At 39.3% G+C, this 24,523-nt stretch overlaps 2 protein-coding genes across 4 annotated transcripts in view; both read left to right on the forward strand.

The window, feature by feature from the left end:
- G3BP2 (G3BP stress granule assembly factor 2) overlaps window positions 1–6,049 on the forward strand; it is a gene marked incomplete at both ends in the record, with an annotated part of 34,200 nt that extends 28,151 nt beyond the window's left edge. For both annotated transcript variants that reach the window (XM_080697856.1, XM_080697855.1), the window contains 4 exons: window positions 2,688–2,790; window positions 4,662–4,790; window positions 5,340–5,458; window positions 5,777–6,049. In XM_080697856.1, the coding sequence (XP_080553982.1) occupies window positions 2,688–2,790; window positions 4,662–4,790; window positions 5,340–5,458; window positions 5,777–6,049 (624 nt within the window). The remainder of the gene's footprint in view (window positions 1–2,687; window positions 2,791–4,661; window positions 4,791–5,339; window positions 5,459–5,776) is intronic.
- A 15,710-nt stretch (window positions 6,050–21,759) lies between these two features.
- The window catches only part of CDKL2 (cyclin dependent kinase like 2), a gene marked incomplete at both ends in the record, with an annotated part of 35,249 nt that continues 32,485 nt past the window's right edge, over window positions 21,760–24,523 (forward strand). For both annotated transcript variants that reach the window (XM_080697367.1, XM_080697368.1), the window contains one exon: window positions 21,760–21,927. In XM_080697367.1, the coding sequence (XP_080553493.1) occupies window positions 21,760–21,927 (168 nt within the window). The remainder of the gene's footprint in view (window positions 21,928–24,523) is intronic.

Here is a 24,523-nt window from a genome sequence, read left to right on the forward strand (position 1 = left end):
ATTTATGACATTTCCTCTTGGCTTTTAATTTTATTTTGTTACTTCTATGTAGCATTTATTTCTTTATACTTTAACAGATTATTGATAAAAGGAAATTAAGTCAAATTTTAGGGTATTCTTAGGCATTAGTTTAGAAGTAGGTAAGTTAATTTCCTGGTAAAATGGTTTTGTTTGGAAATTGACTAGGTCGGTCTAAATAGCTTATGATTAATTGAAGGACTTGTTTATTAGTTGTGGTTGTACCTGATTTTATTGACTTGTTTTGATGGTTCCATTTTTATTTTGTATTCTGTTTCGTTCATTTGTGAAAATTGTCCTGTGATCATATTTTCTGGGTTTATGAAATTAATTGTAAGGACCTACTAGTATCTGGGGTATTAATCATTTTATCTGTTTGGAATAACTAGTTTTAATCATTGGGCCCAAAGAATTATAAATTCATAGCAGTTTTAGTTGACTTTACTCTTACGGAAAGGAATATTACTAGCTTTTTTATCTTATTTTTCATGTACTGGCATTATCGATTATCTACTTGCTATATAAAGTAGGTCAAGTTGCTAAATGTAAGATGTTGGATATTATTTGAATTTAATTTAAAAAGTTAAAGGATAAGAAAGAGTTTTGTTTTATAGTTACTTTGTTTTGGTAATCTGTTTTGAAAAGAATTTAAGCCTGTCAAGGTTAGGGCCTTAAATTCTTTGATAACATTCAGATCAAATGAGTCTTAAATTTTTTCTGAAAATTGTAAATGCAGTGTACATTGCTATTTTTATTCTCGTAATAAACTAGCATCATTAAACTTGGAACAGAGTAAGTTTATTGTTTAATTCTGTTGCATTCAAACTGAAGTAAGGTGTTTGTTTTAGAGACCATAGTTGAAAACTTTAAATAACTGCCCCTTTTTTGGCGTCACATTTTGAATCATTTGTATATCAACTTCCAAATATAGACAACAGTGGTCTCAGGACTATCATTAGGTCTCCTTGTCAGAGAACATATTCCTACATGCTTTAGGTCAGAGGGCTAAAAATTTAATTTTAAATGAAGCAATAGTTGCTATGAACATCTAACAGCAAACTGCTTGGATTTTTGTGTGAAGTAAAAATGAATGGTACTTATAGGAATAACCATTAAATACACATAAATAACAAAACAACTGGAGAGGGTTAAATTCATTTTTAAACTAGAATTCTAGAACATTGGAAGCAGTTTGATCTCAAGGAAAATGGAACAGCTGCATGGAGGAAACAACTTGGAAAAGGCAGGCAAATCTGTTAAAATATGCAGGCATAGCAGTTAGTGTATCTTTGGTTATAGTGGCTGAAATCATTGGTTATAAATTGTCAATTTTGAAAGAAGTCTAATTCTTTGTGTTCAAATTTATCCTTACAAATTATCCCAAAGTATATAAATGATGAAACAGCTGAGTGTGGTGGTACATACCTGTAATTCCAATACTTGGGAGCCTGAGACAGGAGAAGACCAGGTTCAAGACCAGACTTAGCAACTTAGAGACAGAGCGCCTCAGCAACATAGCAAGACACTCTCAGAATCAAAAAGAGGAGGGGGTTGAGTTTGTAGTTTAGAGGTAGAATGTTCCCTTTGGGTTTAATCTCTAGTGTCAAAATAAAATAAGACAAATAATTAAATAGTTCGAGCCATTGCTAGAACTGAGGTCTTCAGAGATGATTGTTTATAAAGATGAGACTGAAATTATTAGCTCTCAGTTTGAGGACATGTTCTGCATGTCCTGCTGGATGTTTTCAGCATTATTTGAAGATTAATGGATATATTTTTTTCTTTTCCTTGGGCTATAACTATTTGGGCAATAGAAAGCCTGAAGAGGTTGGGAATACTGAAAATACTGTTTTTATTAAGGAAATGGTAATAGCAGATGTGAATGATACTTTGTTTTCAAAATACTTACTTTGTGTGTTTAACTCAGCAGTTGGCAGAAACTTTTGGAGGATACCGTAAACTGTCCTATCATCTCCCCACCTGCCCTCCCACAGTTAAGGGAAATTGTTGAGGTTAATACTTTAAATAAATGTATGCATATTATAAGGAAGAATAGTAGGGAGCTAAAGATATTTCACTGGTTTAGATGCTGCATATAAGATCCTATTTTTAATGCTCATTTAAACTTAGAGATAGCTGTTTTAAGTGTTAGAGTAAGCTAAATTATGTGTTTTGAACTATTGAAATACTTATTTTAAGATTATGTGATGGGGGTTGGGAGGCATAATTGAGCACTGTGATATCTAAAGGAGGAAGCAAACTAGATATTTAGAAACAATATGTCTTGTATTCTTGTCTTTCTAAGAAGGTAGCCTTTAATTTTATTTACGTATTTACATGCAGTGGCTCATCTTGCATTTTTGTGATTTTTTTAATAGCAATACCTTTTATGCTGTTTCAGTTTGGTATAACTTTAATGAAAAGAAATGTAAAAACAGCTTATTGTGAGTTATACAGCTGTGAGTGGAAAAAATAAAACCTACCCTACAGTCCTAGATTGGTACAGAATTTATCTTTGAAATTATTTTTTTTCACAAACATATATGTTAAAAACAATGTAATCTTAAAATTACCATCATCTCTGCTACTGATTTGCTGATATTTGCTTTAGTTGGTCTTCTCCTGTAAAATGTGTTTCTTTATAATGTGTTTTTCTCCTTCTATTTTAGCCAAGAGTTGAAGCTAAACCGGAAGTTCAGTCTCAGCCACCGCGTGTGCGTGAACAACGACCTAGAGAACGACCTGGTTTCCCTCCTCGAGGACCAAGGCCAGGTGAGTCAGGCTTCTTTATACCCTTTAGCATGTCACACTTGGAGAGTTGGAGACGACTGAACTTTAAAAAAACAGATCCTCAAGCCGGGTGTGGTGGGGCACACTTCTAATCCCAGCATTCGGGAGGCTAAGACCGGAGGATTATGGTCATCCACTTAGTGAGGCCCTTTACAACTCAGACCCTGTTTCAAAAATAAAAAGACTAAAAAATAGGGCTGGGGGGTGTAGCTTGGAGTACAATGCCCACTAGGTTCCATACCCAGTACTGCAGGGCGGGGGGGGAACAGATCCTCACAGGGGAAAAAACCATCCTCATAGTATTGTATGCTTACAGATGTGAAAAACTTGCTGAAATACGGTTTGGGGTAAAACAACCAGTTTTTAGGGGAGAATTGTTGACATGCCTTGGAGACATGTATTTTGAAGGCATAAAAGACTTGACATGTTTTACTTGGTTATTGTCACTGGTTTTAATAATTCAAAACCAAGCTGCCAATAACCTACTCTTACTTAGTATAGTACTCTTATCTCTTCACTGATAAACACTAAGCACACCCTGATTCTTATTTTGATTGTCTTAGATATTAATGATTTTTGACTTGTTTATATTGTTAGCTAATATATATGTAGTACCTTTTGAATTCTTTAAGAGTGTTTAGATTGCTTTGGGAGGAGGCAGGAGATAATATATTACAACTTTAGAATGTTATTGCTCCAAAAAAGAAAAATAAGCCGGGCATGGTGGTGCATGCCCACGCTTGTAATCCCAGCATTTGGGAGGCCAGGACTGGAGGATCGCGGTTCATGAACAGTCTAAGCTACTTAGTGAGACCCTGTTTCGAAATAAAGAGTAAAATATCAGGGTAGGGGGTGTAGCTCAGAGATCAAATGCACCTGGGTTCCATCCCCAGACCCGCAAAAAAAAAAAAAGTGGTTTGTTACTAAAGCAGAAGTCACAAGAGCTGGGGATTTTTGCTGTTTTTTAAATTTATTTATTTATTTTTACGATTGTTTTGATTTTATGATCTTGAATGAGACCCTTAAATTCTGAGCTTCTCTTATGCCGTTCAATTATTACAAAAATTTTTCTTGTGTGATGCTTGCTTTATATGACTTATTGTGCTCCTCGTGCTGTTGGGCAGTTCAATTAAGATTATATAAAGGTGAGAGTGCCCTAATATGTATAAAGTATTATATAAATGATATATGATGCTATTAAATCATATTTAACTCATATTAAATATGATTTGGCTATAACACCATGTAGTCCAAGATTAAATAATTTCGAGTTTCAAAGCACTAATTAGTAGAAATATACCTCACTATCTGAAGTCTGTCTGGTTTCTTGGTGATAGCAACGATTTGGTTAAATAGGAGTACCTGTACTTCTAGTATTTAACTTGTATAATCAGACCACTAATCTAGAAGAAGAGACTTGAGTAGTCTAGAAAAAACCTGCAGTTTACCATGTTTTCTGACTAACCTACTAATAATAGATACTCTTTGAGGATCTTACCTGGTTTTATTAAAACAGTATTTATCAGGAATACCAGTATGAAGTGATTTTCTTTTACACGTTCATTGCTTTGAACTTTTTTTTTTTTTTTTTTCTTTTCAGTACTAGGAATGGAACCCAAGGGCATTCGACCTCCAAGCTACAACCCCAGTCCTATTTTTTATTCTTTATATTTGAAACAGGATCTCACTAAGTTGTGGAGGGCCTCACTAAGTAGCTGAGGCTGTCCACGAACTGTGATCCTCTGGTCTCAGGCTTCCTGAATGCTGGGATTACAAGTGTGCACCACTACTTCCAGCTGAACTCTTTTTTTTAATATGGAATTATAAATGTAAATATTTACTCCTGTTTCTAGGCAGAGGAGATATGGAACAGAATGACTCTGACAACCGTAGAATAATTCGCTATCCAGACAGTCATCAACTTTTTGTTGGTAACTTGCCACATGATATTGATGAAAATGAACTGAAAGAATTCTTTATGAGTAAGTGGTTTGTTTTGCTTTTAAAAAATTTTAGTTTTTAAGATTTAAAGACTATCCCACATGAAGCAGGAGATGTACAGGTTTTTAAAAAAAATACCAGGTTTTAAAAATTTTCTCTGTATGTGTATTCCACTACTGGTCTCACTGTAGTTGGTCAGAAGGGAATAAATGAGTATAATAGATGTTTCCAAGTGACCTGTTAAGGGTTGACTTGGTCTGGTTCAGTGTAGATTAAGAAAAGGCTGGATGGATCGGTTTTAAGTTACTATTTGACAATTATAAATCACAATTAGTAGAAAACACATTTTCTTTATGAAAGGGCTAATAAAGATGATGAAAGATATCAAAACAAGTAACCAGGTCAGTTGTTTGGTATCTTAGGTGATAGCTTACATGAGTGAATGTACCTTAATCATCACCGGGTATAACAGCTTTCAACTTTTTTCAAATGGATCAAGGACATTAAAATTATTCATCCTGAATGATTAAAACCACCACAGTATTCTATTAAAATTCTGTTAACCTTTGGTGTAATGTATATTTTCACAGGTTTTGGAAACGTTGTGGAACTTCGCATCAATACCAAGGGTGTTGGGGGAAAGCTTCCAAATTTTGGTTTTGTGGTTTTTGATGACTCTGAACCAGTTCAGAGAATCTTAATTGCCAAAGTAAGTGATTTTAAAAGGGCATAATTCAAGACTTTATTTCTGTCATATATAATATTAACCTGGTGCATTTTAAAACTATAGAAAATATTTTTAATGGTAAAGCTAAAAATAGTTCATTATGAAATGGTATTTATGCAAAGAAAATTTGCTAGTAGTATTAAAAGTCTGATCACTTTAAATTTCATTATTTACTCTGCTGAAGAAGGTTGGAAAGGTTGCAAAATAAGATTTTCATGAAAGTTTTCTCAAATTTATCTGTGCAGGGCAATGCATTTCTATTGCTGTCTAACCTGCCTATGTTTCTCTCCTATTTTAAAGCCAATTATGTTTCGAGGAGAAGTACGCTTAAACGTGGAAGAGAAAAAAACGAGAGCTGCAAGAGAACGAGAAACCAGAGGCGGCGGTGATGATCGCAGGGATATTAGGCGTAATGATCGAGGTCCTGGTGGTCCACGTGGAATAGTGGGTGGTGGAATGATGCGTGACCGTGATGGAAGAGGACCTCCTCCAAGAGGTGGCATGGCACAGAAACTTGGCTCTGGAAGAGGAAGTGGGCAAATGGAAGGCCGCTTCACAGGACAGCGCCGCTGAAGTTCCACTGTTGGCAAAGTCTTGGCAGTGGTACATTATTCATCGTGTTTGCATTCTTGTTAATTTTTTTGGCTTTGGAATGTGACACAGCCTTTTTGATCATTTCTTTGATGTGAAAGCATCTTTGGTTATCAGTTAAATTGAGGTGGACATTATTTCCCCAATTTCACAACAGGATTTGCATTATTAATTTATAAATCTAGACTTGGCGAATTAAGGACTGAGAAATGACCATATCTTAAAACTATCTACAACAAAATGAACTTGAAAGGATATACCCACTGAATTCAGGTCCTTTGAGTCAAAAAAAAATCCTCTGCTGCACATTTTGTTTAAGTGTTACTGTTTCTGCTTATTAATGTTGGAAACACAAGTAGTACAAATTGTGCAATTGGAGAATCTTGCCTTTTCTCTTGGCTCCCCCCCAAATACAAACCAACAGAAACTTGTTATGCACTCATCAGAATGCACTAATGGGTACTCTGAACTCAGTAACATTGACATCCGCAACAGGAGGCAACAGGGAAAAAAATCTTTCATCTTTTCCAGTAGAGAATAGTTTGTGAATGAGGGCATTTTATCTGCTTGCTGTGACCAGCGTGTGTACACATAAACCTTAACAAGACTACAGATATATTCCAGAAGAAAATCATTTAATAATGAACTAATAACAAAACAGAACTTCAAATGTTATGGTCTTGAATATTAGACCAGATTTAGTGGCTCCATATTTAAGAATTTTCTACCTGCCCCTCTTCAGTACAGGGATGGCTGGCTGCTCAACACACTCCTCCCCTTTTTCCTTTCTTTAAGCTGTGTACAGTGAAAATTGTCTTTCCTGTATTTTTGTTCTTTGGTAATGTAATAAGCATGATGGTGCCTTCTATTAATACATCATTCCAGTCTTGCTGGTAATTTTGTACAGTATAGTTAATGAATTGCTGTGCTGCAAAGCCAAACAGCTGCAAAATGTTGAGAAATCATTGAAGTATATAAAAATTGCAGTATCTTTAAAATCAGTAAAATGGACGCTTTATTTATCTTGTTTGGTTAGCAACTTTTGTGTTCTCTGTGGGGGGGAGTCTTGAGTGTTTGGGACAAAGAGGGAAAGAGGAAGTCAGTTATTTGAGTAAGTCTCTAGTTGACTTAGCTTCAGTGTCAATGTTGAAACATATCACTTCAGCACTAGGAAAAGTCAGTCAGCTTGATGTACATTTTTAGTGACATTTTAAAAGCAGTCAGATTCCATAGTGGCGAGTAAGCCTAAAGTGAGGATACTGCAATTTTCAGAGGAAAGAACAGCAGCTCTTAAAATGTTTGCATTTTCTATTTGGGGGGCAGGGAACTGTCATTCATTTTGCACAATTCTTGAACTGATGTCAGCACCCGAGTGGCTCCTGAATTTAAGTCTGGGACGGCATCATTTTATTTTTACATGAATCTCTAAACAATTCTGTAAGCAATGTTTGTAGCTGTTGGGTTATTGTCTGTCTTTATAACAAGTTCCAGTAAACCACAAGTATGGCAAAGGTATCTAATTTTATGCTTGGAGCAATCAGTACACAACAGTTTCTGATGTTTTAGGCAAGAAGTGGGATAAATAAATGTGACCACTTAAGCTGCTTGTTAACATGGAAGACTTCTCCATTCTCTTAGTAAAAACACAAAAAATATGCATTTGACATAGTAGCAAATTGGTTCTGAATTATGCAACTGTTTGCTATTTAGTAAAGTCGCAAATGATGCACATATTTTGTTTTTTTATGAGCTGGGCAATATGAATAATATTAAATCTTTTTTCCCCCTTTGAGTGAGGTCTTCCATGTTTGAGGAAAAGTCTTGCACTATCGCATATATTTGGGGGACACAGATTTTCATCGTTTCCTTTTTGGGGGGCTTAAGGACTTTTGTTGTTTGTTTGTTTGTTTGTTTGTTTGAAACAGTTTTACACTTTCTGATGTATAGTACTTGAAGTTCTTACCAGAAAATTACTTTGAAGTTTTGAAGCCTTTATCAAAACTACTTTTAAATAAGTGGTTTTATTGTCAGTGTTTTTCCCCAAGCATATTTTCCCTCTATTTCTCCTTCCCATTATATATATAGATATATATAAAAAAATAAAAATATGTGTATGTATCTGTATACATATATGTATTTCTAATCCAGGATATTGCCCTGTAACCCACAAAAACTGTTCTGGCACCAAAAGAAATGACAGATGTTAAGTGTAATAGAAAATTAGAGCAAAGAGCCATTCAGCTTCAGTCTTTACCTACCACAAATGAAACATTAAAACATCATATGGAGAAGTTTACATGGTGATTGTTCACCTGCAGTACTGTGGACTATTAACATTTTGTCCCCTTTTCAGTGAAACAGTAAAAATACTCATCTACCATTACTGTTATTTGCTGATTTTATTTTATTTTTTGATGGTAATATTCTATCCTTATGACACAATTGCAACCAAATTGGCTTTACCATCTTGGCTTTAGTAGGAATAGAAGACAGTGGATTACCATCTTTATTGCTGTAATGTGTTAAGCATTATATGCTAGTAGAATCTAGTTTTGGTTTTGGGTGGAAAGTATTCTTTTAAGTTTCCATTTTGAATGTGTTTGGACTAAACAAACAATAAACTACTGATGTCTGCAGCATTTATCTATGTCCCTAATTTAATCTGTAGTTTTATGTTCCCAACTGTTTTCTCCCAGTTGGATTTCATACAACCTAAGTAAAAATAAGAAAATGCTGTAAAAACAACTGATTTGTGAAACTTGATGTATGAAAAAGCAAAACATGTAACACTTCAACATTGTTAGAGCTATCCCAGCTCAGTTAGACAGCTGGTATACACGTTATGTATATTCTTGTATAACCAAGTTACCTAAGAATGTTAGAATAGTAAGTAGTAAGGAAGGGGAGAATGGCCTGAAGCTTGACCACTAAATAGTTGTTTAAAAAAAAAAATCTTGGATTTTCTAAAGGATTGCTATCATCTCAGAAGGAAAAGGAAGGGATGAGAAGATTGAGGTGGTTACTATCAATATGACCCAAGATCAGAAATTGGAACTAATTTATCAAGCTCTACCAAGGATATTAAAGGGGAGAAATAGTCATTTAGTCTTTCTTTTTTTGTGTTACTGAGGATTGAACCCTGGGACATTCTACCTTTGAGCCACACCTCTTAATTGTATTTTATTTTTTGTTTTTATTTTAAAACAGGGTCTTTCTAAGTTGCTGATGCTGTACTCAAACCTGCCATCCTCCTGTTTCAGACTGCCAAATACTGAGATTACAGGTGTGCGCCACCACAGCTGGCCCATTTAGTCATATTATGCCTCAAGTGAAAAATGAAGTTCAAAGACATATAATTTCAAAACTTGAAAATTTTCCTTGAATGGGACAATACTGATGTTTTTCCTGCCAATATATTCCTAACACTGTTTAAGATTCTAAGTTAATCTTCAGTAGTTTGCCCAAGGTGGTCTTGAATTCTTGGGTTCGACTGACCTTTTTCTTTATCTTCCCAAGTGCTGGGACTATAGGTGTTTGTCGTCATACCTGTTTCTTTTGTTTATTTGCAGTGCTGGGGGCTGGACCTTGATCTCACTCATGCTGGGCCAGTGTTCTGTCACTGAACTATACTGCACCCCAACCAGACTAGAAAATTTGTATGGAGCAAAATATTTGAAAAATCGCCATTCAAGACACTTAATTTTAATTATGTTAAATAGTCTTTTTTTTTTTTCTTCTAATGACAAGCATCTTTGTAGCAGTGAAATAATAGTGGATTGGGTTTATATATTTCCTTTAATTGGATTAACTTCATCTTAATTTATATTTTAACTATAGTTCAGTAAAGATCCTAGTGTGTTTTGTTTTTTTTTTTTTCCTGTGTTTATAAGACTTTGATAGATTTTAGTAGGCTCATATAGAAAGTTCAATTCCCCCATCAGGCTCCCACGAACTGGGATTTAGAGTTGTGCACCACCATGCCTGGCTGAAAGTTTTTTGTGTTTTGTTTTTTTAATTAAGAAGTAATTGTTTAAAATTATTTGCATTCTTAAGTCAAATAATTCCTAAATGATGATGTTACTGCTACTTGACAGATATCTTCAAATTGGCTTATATAATGTATGCACACAGGTTGAACAGATGTTAGAATAATCAGAAGTCTGTTTTGTGTTCCTGGGGATTGAACCTAGGGACCTTTTCCTCCAAGCTACACCCCGGCCCTATTTTATTTTTTATTTGGAAACAGGGCTTCACTAAGTTGTTGAGGCAATCTGCAAATCTGCGATCTTCCCAGCCCAGCCTCCCGAGTACTGGGATTACAAGCATGTGCCATCATGCCTGGCTCTAGAAGTAGTCATTCACAGAAATAACATTATGCTTTTGGAAATTGCCACATCAACTATTCTTTTTGTCCCTGATTTTGAGAATTTTGATAAAGCTGGTGGCTTCCTTGAAATACTTTTGTGACTTTTCACAAAAGGTACTACATTAACACTTTTTGTCACCCCCAAATCCAACTCATCATCCTTTCTTTTCCTGGTCTGCTCTTTGCCCTATAAACTTTCTGGGTGATTTCATTTAGGCCTTGCATTGTCTTGACTTCAACATATTATGCATCCAGTAAAGTACTCAGTAGTATATGATGTTCAGTGGTGAACATTTTTCTGTGCCTCTTTCCTCCTTTGCAAAATGAGGTGGTTGTGAACTCATTGGATGTCAAGTACCGAGAACAATGTAGTAGGCTCTCAGTAAGTGTTAGCTGAGTTGGCAGCTTTTTTACTGTCTGCCCTGTCACAAACATGTCTTTTAAAATAGTTTTGAGCTGGGTGTGGTGGCGCACATCTGTTATCCGAGTACTTGGGAGGCTGAGACAAGAGGATTGCAGGTTTGAAGCCAGCCTTAGCATCTTACTGAGGCCCTCTGCAACTTAGCTAGACCCTGTTTCCCAAAAATAACCCTGGGTGTGTAGCTCAGAGGTTGAATGCCCCCACGGTTCAATCCCCAGTACCAGAAACATAATAAAATATCTTTTTGGTTATATCATCTAGGGAACTAGTTAACTTAAAGTTAGGAACTTTAGAACACCCACCCCCCCCACCCCGCATCCCGGAACTTAACCTGTGTCTACCTTGCTGTTTAAAAATGAATATTTGAGCTGGGCCTGGTGGCACATGCTTGTAATCCCAGCACTTGGGAGGCTGAGACAGGAGGATCATGGTTCATGGACATCCTCAGCCACTTAGTGAGGCCCTTTGCAACTCAGACCCTGTTTCAAAATAAAGAATAAGCCGGGCGTGGTAGGGCACGCTTGTAATCCCCGTGTTTGGGAGGTGGAGACAGGAGGATCCCGCAGGTTTGAAGCTAGCTGTGCTGGCTTAAGAGACCCTGTTTCCAAGTAAAAATATAAAATAGGTCTGGGAGTGTAGCCCAGAGGTAGGAGGGCTTCCAGGAACCCCAGTACCACCAAAAATAAAAAATAGGGCTGGGGGCGTAGCTCAGAGGTAGAATGTCTCTGGGTTCCATCGCCAGTACCGCAAAAAAAAAAAAAAAAAAAGTTTTTCTGATACTTAATCGGCTTAGTGATGTTTCATCTGTTCCACTCGGTGTTTTCTCGGTCTTTCTCCATTATGTGGATTTCAGGTTGTAGGGAAACTTGTTCATCTTATTCTGATTAGTTTCCAGTGGCTCGTTTAATTCATTTATTAGCTTTTTATCAAGCTTCAAAGTGTTAAGTACTGTTTAGGTAATATCAATAAGTGAATTAAATAAGGTTTCCTACTCTTAAACAGATTAAAGAGAACTGAAACCCTATGGGGAAAGCAGATGGATATATCTTTTAAGAAGGTAGCTAGGGGAAAGACCTTTGAAGGTCTTGTTGGCTTAAGGGTGCTTGGTCTTTATCCCAAGAGTAGTGGGAATTTGTTGAAGATTTTAGCCAGTGCATAAGTTTGGGAAGAGATAATGAGGGACAAATTTCTATTTTGAAGTGTTTCTATCCACAGAATAAACAGATTGAAGGAGTTAAATATTGAACCTGGAGTAACTAGGTAAAAAGATGTCAGTGTTTCAGGCAAAAACTATGACAGCTTAGAGTGGTGGTGGTGGTAGAAACCCAAATAATTTGACATTTTGGAAGAGGTGAAGGTAAAATGGACAGGGCTTGGACAGGGAGAGCAACATTCAAGGAAAAGGAGTCCTAGAGAATCCCTTTTTTAAATGTATATTTTGCCCAAAAAAAAAGTATGTATGTGTGCACACATACAAAGAATGTGCCCCCATAATATAACACATAGATGATCCCTATAAGTGTGTATGTATGTATTTGGCTTCTTAAGATTATTTCTTTTTCTTATTATTCATTGTTATAGTGAAGACAAGCCACTGAACAATGTTTATCAAGTATTTAATGAATGCCTTCAATAAATAAGGCCCTAGGCCTCCCTGAACTTACTTATTTGGTAATGGTGAAGTAGTTGTAAATGCTATACAAAGCATTAAGATGGTACAGAGTAGCTGAGTGATCACATCAGGTAGGCTGCATCTAATGCAAGGAGAGATCAGCTAAGGCAAAGCCTGTAAAATTTGAGAAGCTTGGAAAGTTAACTGGAAGAAGCTGAGATAGAGTAGGTCAAGGAGTAGCAAAAACGATAAGGGGTGAGGTAGAAGAGAAGGGCACTACAGATCATGTAAGATTATAAGCCAGGGTCGTATCTATCATTTAGCTATATAAAAATGTGTACCTTTTTTCTTTTTGCAGTACTAAGGCTTGAATCCAGAGACATTCCCAAGCTAGACCTCCAGCCCTTATTTTATTTAAGTTGCTGAGTACACGGACTGTATACTTAAGTAATAATGTGTGAAAGTGAGAAGGACTTGTATAGCAGTCAGCAAGTTTTTTTTTTTTTTTTTTTAGCATCGAATATGTGCCAGAAGCCTGCCTGGGTGCTGCCTAGCAGTATAACAGATACAATCTGCCCTGACATGTGGAGTCAGGCGTGGTGGGACACACTTGTTATCCTGGTACTTAGGCTGAAACAGGAGGATCCCCAGATTTGCAGCTAGCCTCAGAAACTTAGGCTCCATTTCAAAATAAATAGGGCTGGGGTGTAACTCAGGTTTCCCTGGGTTCAATCCTAAGTGCCAGGGAAAAAGAAAGAGAAAAAAGAAAACTTGACGTGGTTTTTGTTTTGAAGGAGAGAAGCAAAAATGTGTCAGTAATTTCAGTCCTGACTAGTCCTGGTCAGAATACAACTCATTTAACAGTAATCCTGCAAGAAATAGTACAGTTGATTTTATGGAAAGGCTAACTCAGGCACAGGGTGGTTAGCAATTTATGCTAATGTAGAGTAGAACTAGTAGAAGTTATGCTAGGGCATGAAGATGAGGCTGTCTTAACCAGGGTGGTAATGAAAGGTGGTACATGTGCTATCTGTAGAGAAGGCAACCTTGAAGAAACTAGGGGAAGAGCATTTGAAGTGGAAGAACAAATACAAAGGCCATGTGTCTGGAAGGGGGTTGGTATGCTCAAGAGCAGTATGTCCATTGCAGCCCTAAGAAAATAATGCGGGTGATATCAAGAGGTAGGTAGTGCTAAGCCAAGAGTGGTCTTGTTCTTTTATTTTTAATTTATGATAGAATTGTAGGGATCTGAACAGGGAGTTAATGTTGATCTGAATTAAGAAGTGATGTAGGTGACAGGTGATGGTGGCTGGAATAAATATAGTGCTGAAGATGGTGATGAGCTGTCCTCTGACAAAGTATAACCTTTAAGAGCTGCTTATTGATTGGAATTTGAACATGAGGGAGGACTCGACTCCTGGACTTCTTGTGTGTGTGTGGGTGCACTGGAGATTGAAAACAGGCATTCTACCTCTGAACTGTACCCCTATTTTATTTTTTATTTGGAAACAGGGTCTTGCTAGGTTGGTGAGAGGCTCACTACTTGCTGAGCCTGTCCTGGAACCTGTGATCCTCCTCTCAGTCTTTTTCATTCCTTATTTTATTTTATTTTATTTTTGCGGGTTTGGGGATAGAACCCAGGGGCTTTCGACCTCTGAGTTACATCCTCTGCCCTATTTTTTATTCTTTATTTTGAAACAGTCTCACTGAGTTACAGAGGGCCTTATTAAGTAGCTGAGGCTGTCCGCGAACCGCGATCCTCAGGTCTCTGCCTCTTGAATGCTGAATTACAAGCGTGCACCACCACACCCGGCTCATTCCATATTTTAAATATACATACATACATACATACATACATACATACATACATACATACGATGGAACTTATAACATCTGGGGCATATCCCCAGGCCTGTTGGTGTGTGTGTGTGTTTGCTGGTTGGTACTGGGGATAGAACCCAGTGGACTTCAACCTCCAGGCTATACCCCAAGACCTGTTTTTTAAATTTGGAAACAGGGTCTGGCTAAGTTGCTGAAAGCCTCACTAAATTGCTGAGGCTTGTTTCAAACCTCTGATTCTCCTGTCTCAGCCTCCCAAGTACTGGGCTTTTGATGCACCTTGGATGGAAGGTGGAACTCTGTACACCGAGATGGGGGGAAAGCGGAAGTGGATTGTGAAGGGGACATCAATTCCTTTTGAGCCATGTTAAGTTTCATATGTTAATTGGATGTCCAAGGAGCACTCAGCAATTAAATGTATACTTCTGAAATTCTGAGGAAAGCTCTATGCTGAGAGCAACACAGCTTTTGGGTTAGATGAGATCACCTAGGAAGAGAGTATACAGAAAACAGGAGACTGGAAACAGCCCTCAGATAGTCTAGGATTATGATAGAGGAGGAACAAGCAGAGAATACTTGGGAGATATATGGCAAGTAATGGTGTCATGGGAAACTTAAATTTCAAGAGTTTATTAGAAAAAAGAATATGCAGAGCCAGGTGTGGTGGCACATGCTCATAAATCCCAGTACTTGGGAGGCTGAGACAGAAGGACCCTGGTTCTTGGACAGCCTCAGCTATGTAAGTCCTCTGCAACTTAGTGAGACTTTGTTTCCAAGTAAGAAAAAAAATAGGGCTGGGGGTGTAGCTCAGAGGTAGAATGCCCTGGGTTCTATCCCCAGTACCACACACACACACACAACTCGAATGTCAAAGTCTATCTCCTCCCCCCATATAAAAAGTATTGAGTGGTGGTGATGAGGCCAGTGGTCTGGCCTTACCCCACACAGTCATTTAGGAACACAGAAGAATGTAGGCTTCACCAGCTTTAATTCATGGGAGCTTCAAGATCATGCATGCTAGAGCCATCCCCACTAGGCTAGGAGACTTTTATGGGCCAGGACTAGAAATAAACATTCGAGTGGCTAGCAACCAGTCATATGGCTATCCCTGACTTCAATGGAGCCAAAAAATAAGCCAGCTGTCCAGGAAAAAGGAATTAGTTCACTGTGAGTAGCAAGTAAGCTCTCCAGGGTGGCTTTGGCAGGATGCAGGTCATCATGACTATTTCAGTAAAGTAGTAAGGATGAAGCCCAAGAGAAGACTGGAGGCAGGAAATGGAACTAATGAATGCAGACATCTGTAGTTTTGCTGTAGAATGGAGTAGAAGCTAGAAAGAAAAGGTAGGGTTATAAGAAGTGTGTTACCAGTGCTAAAAAAACAGGATGCATATTTTAATATTTGAATACTATTATATGCTATTTTAATATTTCTCATTCACATCACAAATGCTGGGATTACAAGTGTGGGCCACTACACCTGGCTTGTCCTTTTTAAAAAAAAAAAAAAACAATCCTGTTTCTACATAATACAACCTCCTTTTCAACAATCTGTAGATGGCTTTTCCCAGGATGTGTAATTCTTGAGTACCCTCAGTCTTTTCTGGCTTTCATACTTAGTTCTTTCTGAAATTGTTTTCTCAAACATCACCTGTTAAGCCGGGCGTGGTGGCGCACACTTGTAATCCCCGCACTTGGGAGGCTGAGACAGGAAGATCGCACAGGTTCGAAGCCAGCCTCATCTACTTAGTGAGGCTCTCAGCAACTTAGTGAGACTCTGTTTCCAAATAAAATATAAAATAGGTCTGGGAGTATGGCCCAGAGGTAGAAAAGTGCCTGGGTTCCACCCACAGTACCACAAAAAAAATTTTAATCCAGTTCTTTTATTTTTTTTTATTTTTTGGTGGTACTGGGGATTGAACCCAGGAGCATTCTACCTCTGAGCTACCCCCTTATCCCTATTTTTTATTCTTTATTTTAAAACAGTGTCTCAGCCGGGCGTGGTGGCGTACGCTTGTAATTCCTGCACTTGGGAGGCTGAGACAGGAGGATCACACAGGTTCGAAGCCAGCCTCAGCTACTTAGTGAGACCCTGTTTCCAAATAAAATATAAAAAAGGTCTGGAAGTATAGCCCGGGGGTAGAAAGCCTCTAGGTTCCACCCCCAGTACCACCAAAAAACAAAACAGTGTCTCAATATGTTAAGGACCTCACTAAATAGCTGAAGCTGGCCAAGAAATTGCTATTCTTCCATCTCAGCCTCCCAAGTACTAGGATTACAAGCATGCACCACCATGCCCAGCTTATCCTTTTGGTTTTCTGTAGGTTATAAATGGGTTACTTAAGCTTCAGGGTTTCTTGATTGAATGAGTCCCAAGATGCTTACATGGCAAATTTTATAGAGTTGCAAAAGTAAGATATTTTTGCACTCATTCCTGAGCTTCAGCTTCAACAAACTTGAATCGGTCCCTCACATATAAAATAATTTCATCAGCTGGGCATGGTGGGGTATGCTTGTAATCCCAGTACTTGGGAGGCTGAGACAGGAAGATGGTGCAGGTATAAAGCCCGCCATAGCTACTTAGTGAGGCTCTCCGCAACTTAGTAAGATCTTGTTTCCAAATAAAACATAAAGTAGGCCTGGAGGTAGAAAGCCCCTGGGTTCCACCCTTAGGTCCATACAAAAAACAATAATTTCATCAGATTTGGCTTACTAGCCTATAGAGGTAACAAAATAGGGCTTGGCTCCCTATAACTTGGTTGCAGCTAAGGATAGAACTAATTGCTACATTAAAACATCATGAGTTGCGGGGCCATGGTGGCGCACACTTGTAATCCCCGCCCTTGGGAGTCAGAGACAGGAGGATCGCCCAGGTCCGAAGCCAGCCATGCACGCTGGCTTAGGAGACCCTATTTCCAAATAAAAATGTAAAAATAGGTCTGGGAGTGTAGCCCGGAGGTAGAAGAGCTTCCAGGAACCCCAGTACCACCAAAAACAAAAACATAATGAGTTGACCAAAAAGACTATTTCCATACTTGGGTCCCCAAGTCTGTTCATCAATATAGGGTCAAGAACTAGATTATAAGCAATTTTCCCAAAATATGCCCTGGGAGATGTTTTCTAACATTAAAGATTATAGCAATGTCTCCCCCCCCCCTTTTTTTTTTTTTTTTGTGTGTGTGTGTGTGTGTGTGTGTGTGTGTGTGTGTGTGTGTGTGTGTTACTGGGGATTGGGCTCTACCTCTGAGCTACACCCCCTTGAATTTGTGGTCCTTCTGGGTCTGCCTCCCAAGTGCAAGGATTACAGGAGTGCATGTGCCTGGTCAGAATGTTTCTTAGTATACAAGAAGGAATTAATTTTGTGTGTGTGGTGCTGGGAATAGAACCCAGGGCCATTCTACCTCTAAACTACACCCCTGCAATCCTCCTATCTCAGCCTCCCAAGTGCTGGGATTACAAGCGTGCACCACGCCCGGCTTCTGATTTTTTATTTTTGGTGGTACTGGGGATGGAACCTTCTACCTCTGGGCTACACTCCCAGACCTATTTTGTTTTATATTTTATTTGGAAACAGGGACTCTTAAGCCAGTGAGGCTGGCTTCGAACCTACGCGATCCTACTGTGTCTGCCTCTCAAGCGCGGGGATTACAAGTGTGCGTCACCACGCCCAGCTACTATCCTTTATTTTGAAACAGGGTCTCACTAAGTTGTGGAGGGACTCCTTAAGTAGCTGAGGCTGCCTGTGAATCCAGATCCTCCTGTTTCAGCCTCCCAAGTATTGGATTACAAGCGTGCGCCACCATGCCTGGCTAAGAAATTAATATTTTAACTCTTAATATCTTAACATTAACTAGGCTACAAATGATGCTATCCAGGACACTCTTTCTTGGACCAAGATAGTTTAGGAGCCAAATATAAAACGTGTTATTGTTAGTGAGCCCTTAGGATCTCGGATTTCTTGAAAATGAGGAAAGCTTTGTTTCTTGTGTGACTTCAGTAGTATACACGATACTGACCTACCAGTCTTGCCCAGACATGGGTCCAGTCGGTCCGTTCCGCAAACGTTACCGCGTTTAAACATCATAAGCCCCAACTCCACCCCATTTGGCAGAAGTGCTCTGGTCCCAAGTACCCATCCCTGCACCTTCCTTCATTTTTCATTCATGCCTTCTCTTCCCCATCCTTGATCTCTACCCAAAGGATTTCCTTCACTTTCACCGCCCAGGCAGGCTCCCCTAGGGTCCCCTTTAATATCCAGTCAGCCAACACCTACCTTCTTTTACTTGCTCCACCTCCTAGCTTGTCTTCCTCGCATCTTTGCATTCCTGCCTCGACCAGCCCCACCGCGCAGAACCGAAAAGCAGCTTCAACCGCAGTTGGGCCGAACCTCCCCAGAAGAGGGCGCCCGCGGCCGGCCCCAGGCCAGCGAACTGGGAAAAACTCTTCATGGCGCTCTTTGCATGGCCTCCTAACCTCCCGCACCGCCCCCAGCACGGCCTGCGCTCAGGTGCCTCCGGTCAGCTCGCAGGTGCCTCCTAACCCGAGGACGGAGCTGTGCGGAGAAGCAGGCGTCGGCGCGTCCGCAAACAGAACCTAGGTCGAGCCCCAGGTGAAGGCGCGGGGGCTGGCGCTAAGCCAATCACCGCTCCTGACGACAGCGCCTGGCCAATCAGAGCGAGGGAGGCCTGCGCACGCGGGGCGGGCCCGGGCCCTTCCCTTGCAGCTGGGCGGCCAACGCCTCGGCCCGGGCTGGTGGGAGCCGTGCAGCTTCGCAGACTCGGGACCGGCGCCTGGGAGCCGGGGCGGCGCCCTCTCACCCCCGCTCGCCTGCCCACCGGCCTCGGCCTGCGCAGGTGTGGTGCCTGCAGTGGACGCATCCCGACCCGGGCCGCCTCCCTCCGGAGACTTTGTGCCATGGCCGGGGCGGAGTGAGGTCGTTGCCTTGGCGACAGCATGCGGCCCGCGGTCCTCCCGGGTGGGCGCTTGCGGCGGGCCGAGGCCCCTCTGCCTCCCTGCCTGCCTCCCCCAGGACCCGGCGCCGAGCCCGCGGAAGGAACCACAGCCCTGGAATTGCTGGTTTGCTAGTCGGCATCTTTGAGACCTGCTAGCGAGATGCATTTCGCCTCAAATTCGTTTCCAAGTTGAGAACCTTTTGGCTCTTTCCATGTGAGAGGATTTGAAGAAACGGTAAGTATAATAGTTTAAAGAGCTTCTGTTTCCTCCTCCTGTAAAAGGTTTCAACCTGTCTTTAACAAAATAAAAAATTAGCATCCTCCGGTATTTTTTTTTTTCTCAAGGGTTGGTATTAGAATCATGTGCTAATGTGGCTCGGGTCCAGAAAGACTATCGTGTCAGCTGGCCAGGCTTCTTTTTTTAGTTTGTATTACCCTTAGATTCAAGAGAAGAAGGTATGAAAGGAAGCAGTTTATGAGTAACTGTTTCAGGAAATAGGGGTTTTTGTAGGCCTTGATACTTTTAAGGTATTTGTGGGCAGTGCCACTTGAAAAAGCAGGTGTGTGTCCAGTGGTGTGTCAAAGTGTGCATTTGGCTGGGAGAATAAACTCGGAGTCGTAAACTGGGGTGATGTTAGCTTTGATATGCTTCAGAACGCCTTAGACATGCTTACGGCAATTTTTTTTCACTTTGCATTTTCAAATACCGAGGACTTCAATAACAGAGTGCTTTTAAATGATCCAGATTATACATTTCAGCTATTTTCGTCGTTAGTATGATAAACCTAAAGTCTGGTCTTTAACAAAACTTATTTTCTTAATGAAAGGAAATTAAGGAAAGGAGGGATGGAATTTTACATTGAGAATTCTAAATTACATTTTGTTAAGAAATGATTAATAGAAATTAAAAGGTCCAATATATGGAAAGTCAATGTCTGGGACACTGCTCTGTAAATAGTTTGTAGTAGAACCTACTTTCAAAACTGGTAGTAAAATAATGAAAGAATCTGAAGCTGGGCGTGGTGGGGCTTGTCTGTTATTCCAATATTTGGAGGTCTGAGACATGAGGATTGTTGGTTTCAAGTCAGCCTTAGCAACTGAGACTCCTCAACAACTTATCAAGACCTTGTTTCAAAATAAAAAATAAAATAGAGCTGGGGATCTGTCCTGGACATAAAACGCCCCTGGGTTCAAACCCCAGGAACACACACACACTCACCCACTCACCCACTCACCCACTCACACAAAGGAATTTGATGGTTGATTGATGTTGTTTTCACCCCCCCCAAGGTCAATCTCTTGGTTCTCCATGAATATCTACATTAAAAGTATGTACAAGACAGGCGTGGTAGTGCACACTTGTAATCCCAGCATTTGTGAAGCTGAGACAGGAGGATCACGGTTCGCTGGCAGCCTCACCTACTTACTGAGGCCCTTTGCAACTCAGTGAGACCCTGTTTCAAAATAAAGAATAAAAAATGGGGCTGGGGGTGTAGCTCAGAGGTAGAATGCCCCTGGGTCTAATCCCCAGTACTGCAAAAAAAAAAGTGATAGAATTTTTATCAGGTTTAAAAAATTCATTTTTGGGCTGGGCGTGGTGGCACACACTTGTAATCCCTGCGCTTGGGAGGCAGAGACAGGAGGATCGCGCAGGTTCGAAGCCAGCCTCGCTGGCTTAGGAGACCCTGTTTCCAAATAAAAAAGTATAAAAATAGGTCTAGGAGTATAGCCCAGAGGTAGAAAGGTTTCCAGGAACCCCAGTACCACCAAAATAAATAAATAAATAAATAAATAAATAAATACTGCTTAAAAAATTCATTTTTAGGTGTTCTGGGTATGGAACCCAGGGGCATTCCATCTCCAAGCCACACCCCCAGATCTATTTTATTTTTATTTTTAAACAGGGTCTCACTAGGTTGAGGAGAGTTTCACTACTTGCTGTTTCTGTCTTTGAACCTTGATCCTTCTGTCTCAGCCTCCCAAGTACTGGGATTACAAATATGCACCACCACACCTTGCTCAAATATTTTTCCAATTGAGTAGAAAGTACATAAGGATCTTAAACTTCGATCTCATAAAAATTTGATCTTCATTAAAATAAAAATCAGTTGTACCTTTTTCACCTCCATTGTGAAGGAATTTTACTTTTCTAGAGTGAGCTGTAATTGTTTTCTATGATAGTTCATGTATTGACTTATCTAAATTAAAAGTATATTCAGTTTTATTAATATGATATTTGGTAATTTAAATTGAAAATCAATGACTTGAATGTCTTTGCCTTGTCTATTATCAAATGTATGTGAATATTTTGAAGATATAGCTTAGGTGTGGAAATACTAAGAAATTATTTGTTAGTAGAAGTAGCCATGAATACAGTTACTAATATGAAATGAGCTGGGAAGAACTAATTTGCTGGAAAAGTGGAGGAAACTAGTATTCTGGATATTTCTAACTTTATGTCTTGGTTCCCACAGCAAGAAAAATTCCTACTGGTTTTAAACTAAAATGGAAAAATATGAGAACCTGGGATTGGTTGGAGAAGGAAGTTATGGAATGGTTATGAAATGTAGGAATAAAGATAGTGGAAGAATTGTGGCCATCAAGAAGTTCTTAGAAAGTGATGATGACAAAATGGTTAAAAAAATTGCTATGCGAGAGATCAAGTTACTCAAGGTGAGCAAATGCATAGACCGGAATGAAAAAATAATGTTGTTTCTCAAATGTTACAGTCATAGAAAAATATTACTGAGTTTTTATGTTCATTTTGTTTAGTAACAAACTTCGAAATGTAAATTTCTTTTTTGGCAATAAAAAAATAAAATGTCTATACAAATTTACCTTGTGAGTGTAAAAAAAAAAAGGATTTAAAAATAGTGGTTTCTTTTCTCTGTAACTGCCTATCAATCGCCACTCTACTTCTCATCTGTATTGTGTGTGTGTGAGGGGAGACCATCCCCAGGTTTGAAAACTCAGTAGTGGGACTCACAGTCCTGAGTATGCAGTTGTATTTATGACCATGATTTATTATAGTGAAAGGATAAGTAAAATCAGCAAAGGGGAGAGGCTCGTGGTGATTCTAGATGTAACCTTGGACGAACTTCCAAGAGTCCTCTTCTAGTGGAGCCTCGCAGGATGTGCTTGTTTCCTCTAGCAATTAGTTAGGACAACACATGTGAAATACTGTCCACCAAGGAAATTATTAGGAGCTCAGTGGCTCAGGGATTTTATTGGGGGCTGGTACCTACCCAAATTCCAAACTCGCAGAAGGAAAACAGGTATTCAGCACAAAATAGCATTGTTTGCAGTGAGCCACCCATATCACTTCTGAGAATGAAGGGAACCCTCCTGAAATGTGAGCTCCCAGATGCCAGTCAAGGGTTCACTTTCAGGTAGACCTTTCTAAGCATAGCAGTCGCGGAGCTGCTATGCGAAATCCTCTGTTTATCAATTTTATTCACCTTTAGAAGGAATCAATGTTTGACTTTTTCATATTCTCTCGTGTATTTGCTTTCTCTTTTTTTTCTTTCTTCCCTTTCTTTCTTTCTTTCTTTCTTTTTTTTTTTTTTTTGGTGGTGGTATGGAACCCAGGGGCCTTCTACCTCCGGGCTATACTCCCAGACTCCCAGATATATATAGATATAGATATATAGATATAGATATATATATAATGTGGAAATAGGATCTCTTAAGCCAGCGGAGGCTGGTTTCGAACCTGTGCAATCCTCCTGTCTCAGCCTCCCAAGCACGGGGATTACAAGCGTGTGCCACCACGCCCAGCACTCTTTCTTTCTTTCTTTGTATTTCATTCCTTCTACTTATTCTGGGCAGGTTTATTTACTTCATTGTACTTCCGTTAATGTATAACTTTATAGACATAAGGCTATATTCATTCATAAAATTTAGACTTATGTCTTTTCCCATTGAATCAAATCTTCTATAATCATGAAATATAACCCTTATTATATATTTTGTTTTACTGTCTGCTTTGTCTGAAGCTAATAAGGTTACATTAACTTTAGTTAATGTTCCATAGTCTAGCTTTGGCTATATTTTTACTTTCAATTTTTCTGAATTCTTGTTTAGAGATATCTCTTTTGCACATTATATACTTACAATTTTATTTGTTATCTAACATGATAATTTTTGCCTTTTAATTGGAGCATGTAATCCATTTACCTGATATATTTTTGAATTTAAATCTACAACCTTAATATGGCTATTTGTCTTAACAGTTCTGTTTTTTTTTTTTTTTTTACTTTGGATTATTTATATTACTATCCTGATTTTTTTTCTTCCTGATCATTCAAAAAGTATACATTTTATTCCTATCTTTTAGTAGTTACCCTAGGAATTTGGGGGGGGGTAAATTTTCTTTTTAGAACTGGGATTGAACTCAGGGGCATTCTACCTCTGAGCTACATTCTCAGCCTTAATTGATTGATTAATTAATTAATCTATTTTGCAGTACCAGGAATGGAACCCAGGGGCATTCCACATTTGAGCTACATCCCCAGCCCTAATTTTTATTCTTTATTTTGAAACACTGTCTCACTGAGTTGCAAAGGGCCTCACTAAGTAGTAGCTGAGGCTGTCAGTTAACCATGATCCTTCTGTATCAGCCTCTGGAACGCTGGGATTACAAGCATGTGCCACTACACCCAGCTTTATTCTTTATTTTGAAACAGGGTCTCATTAAGTTGTAGAGGGCTTCACTAAGTAGCTGAGATTTGCTGTGAACCTGCATTCTTTCTGTCTCAGCCTCCCAGATACTGGGATTACAAGCATGTGCCACCACACCCAGTTTAGGAATGTGTTAAAGTATAACATTATCTGGTACTTTTATTATTTTTCCAGATATTTCAGAAACTTTTTTAATATTCTATCTCTAGCCAGGTGTGGTAGAGAACGCTTGTAATCCCAGCGCTTGGGAGGCTGAGACAGGAAGATCGCACAGGTTTGAAGCCAGCCTCAGCTACTTAGTGAGGCTCTCAGCAACTTAGTGAGACCCTGTTTCCAAATAAAGTATAAAAAATAGGTCTGGGAGTATAGCCCAGAGGTAGATTAGCCCCTGGGTTCCACCCCCAGTAACACACACACACAAAAACAAAACTCTATCTCTGGTTATTCTCTCTTACTGTATTGTGCTTACGTCTTCACACATTACTGTTCACCCTTAGAGCTGGATGTGGTGGTGCACACCTGTAATCAATCCCAGTACTTTGGCTGAGACAAGAGAATCACAGTTTCGAAACCATTCTCAGCAACCTAG

The sequence above is a fragment of the Muscardinus avellanarius genome (genome assembly GCF_963383645.1).
Source record: "Muscardinus avellanarius genome assembly, chromosome: 6".
Classification (NCBI taxonomy): Eukaryota; Metazoa; Chordata; class Mammalia; order Rodentia; family Gliridae; genus Muscardinus; species Muscardinus avellanarius.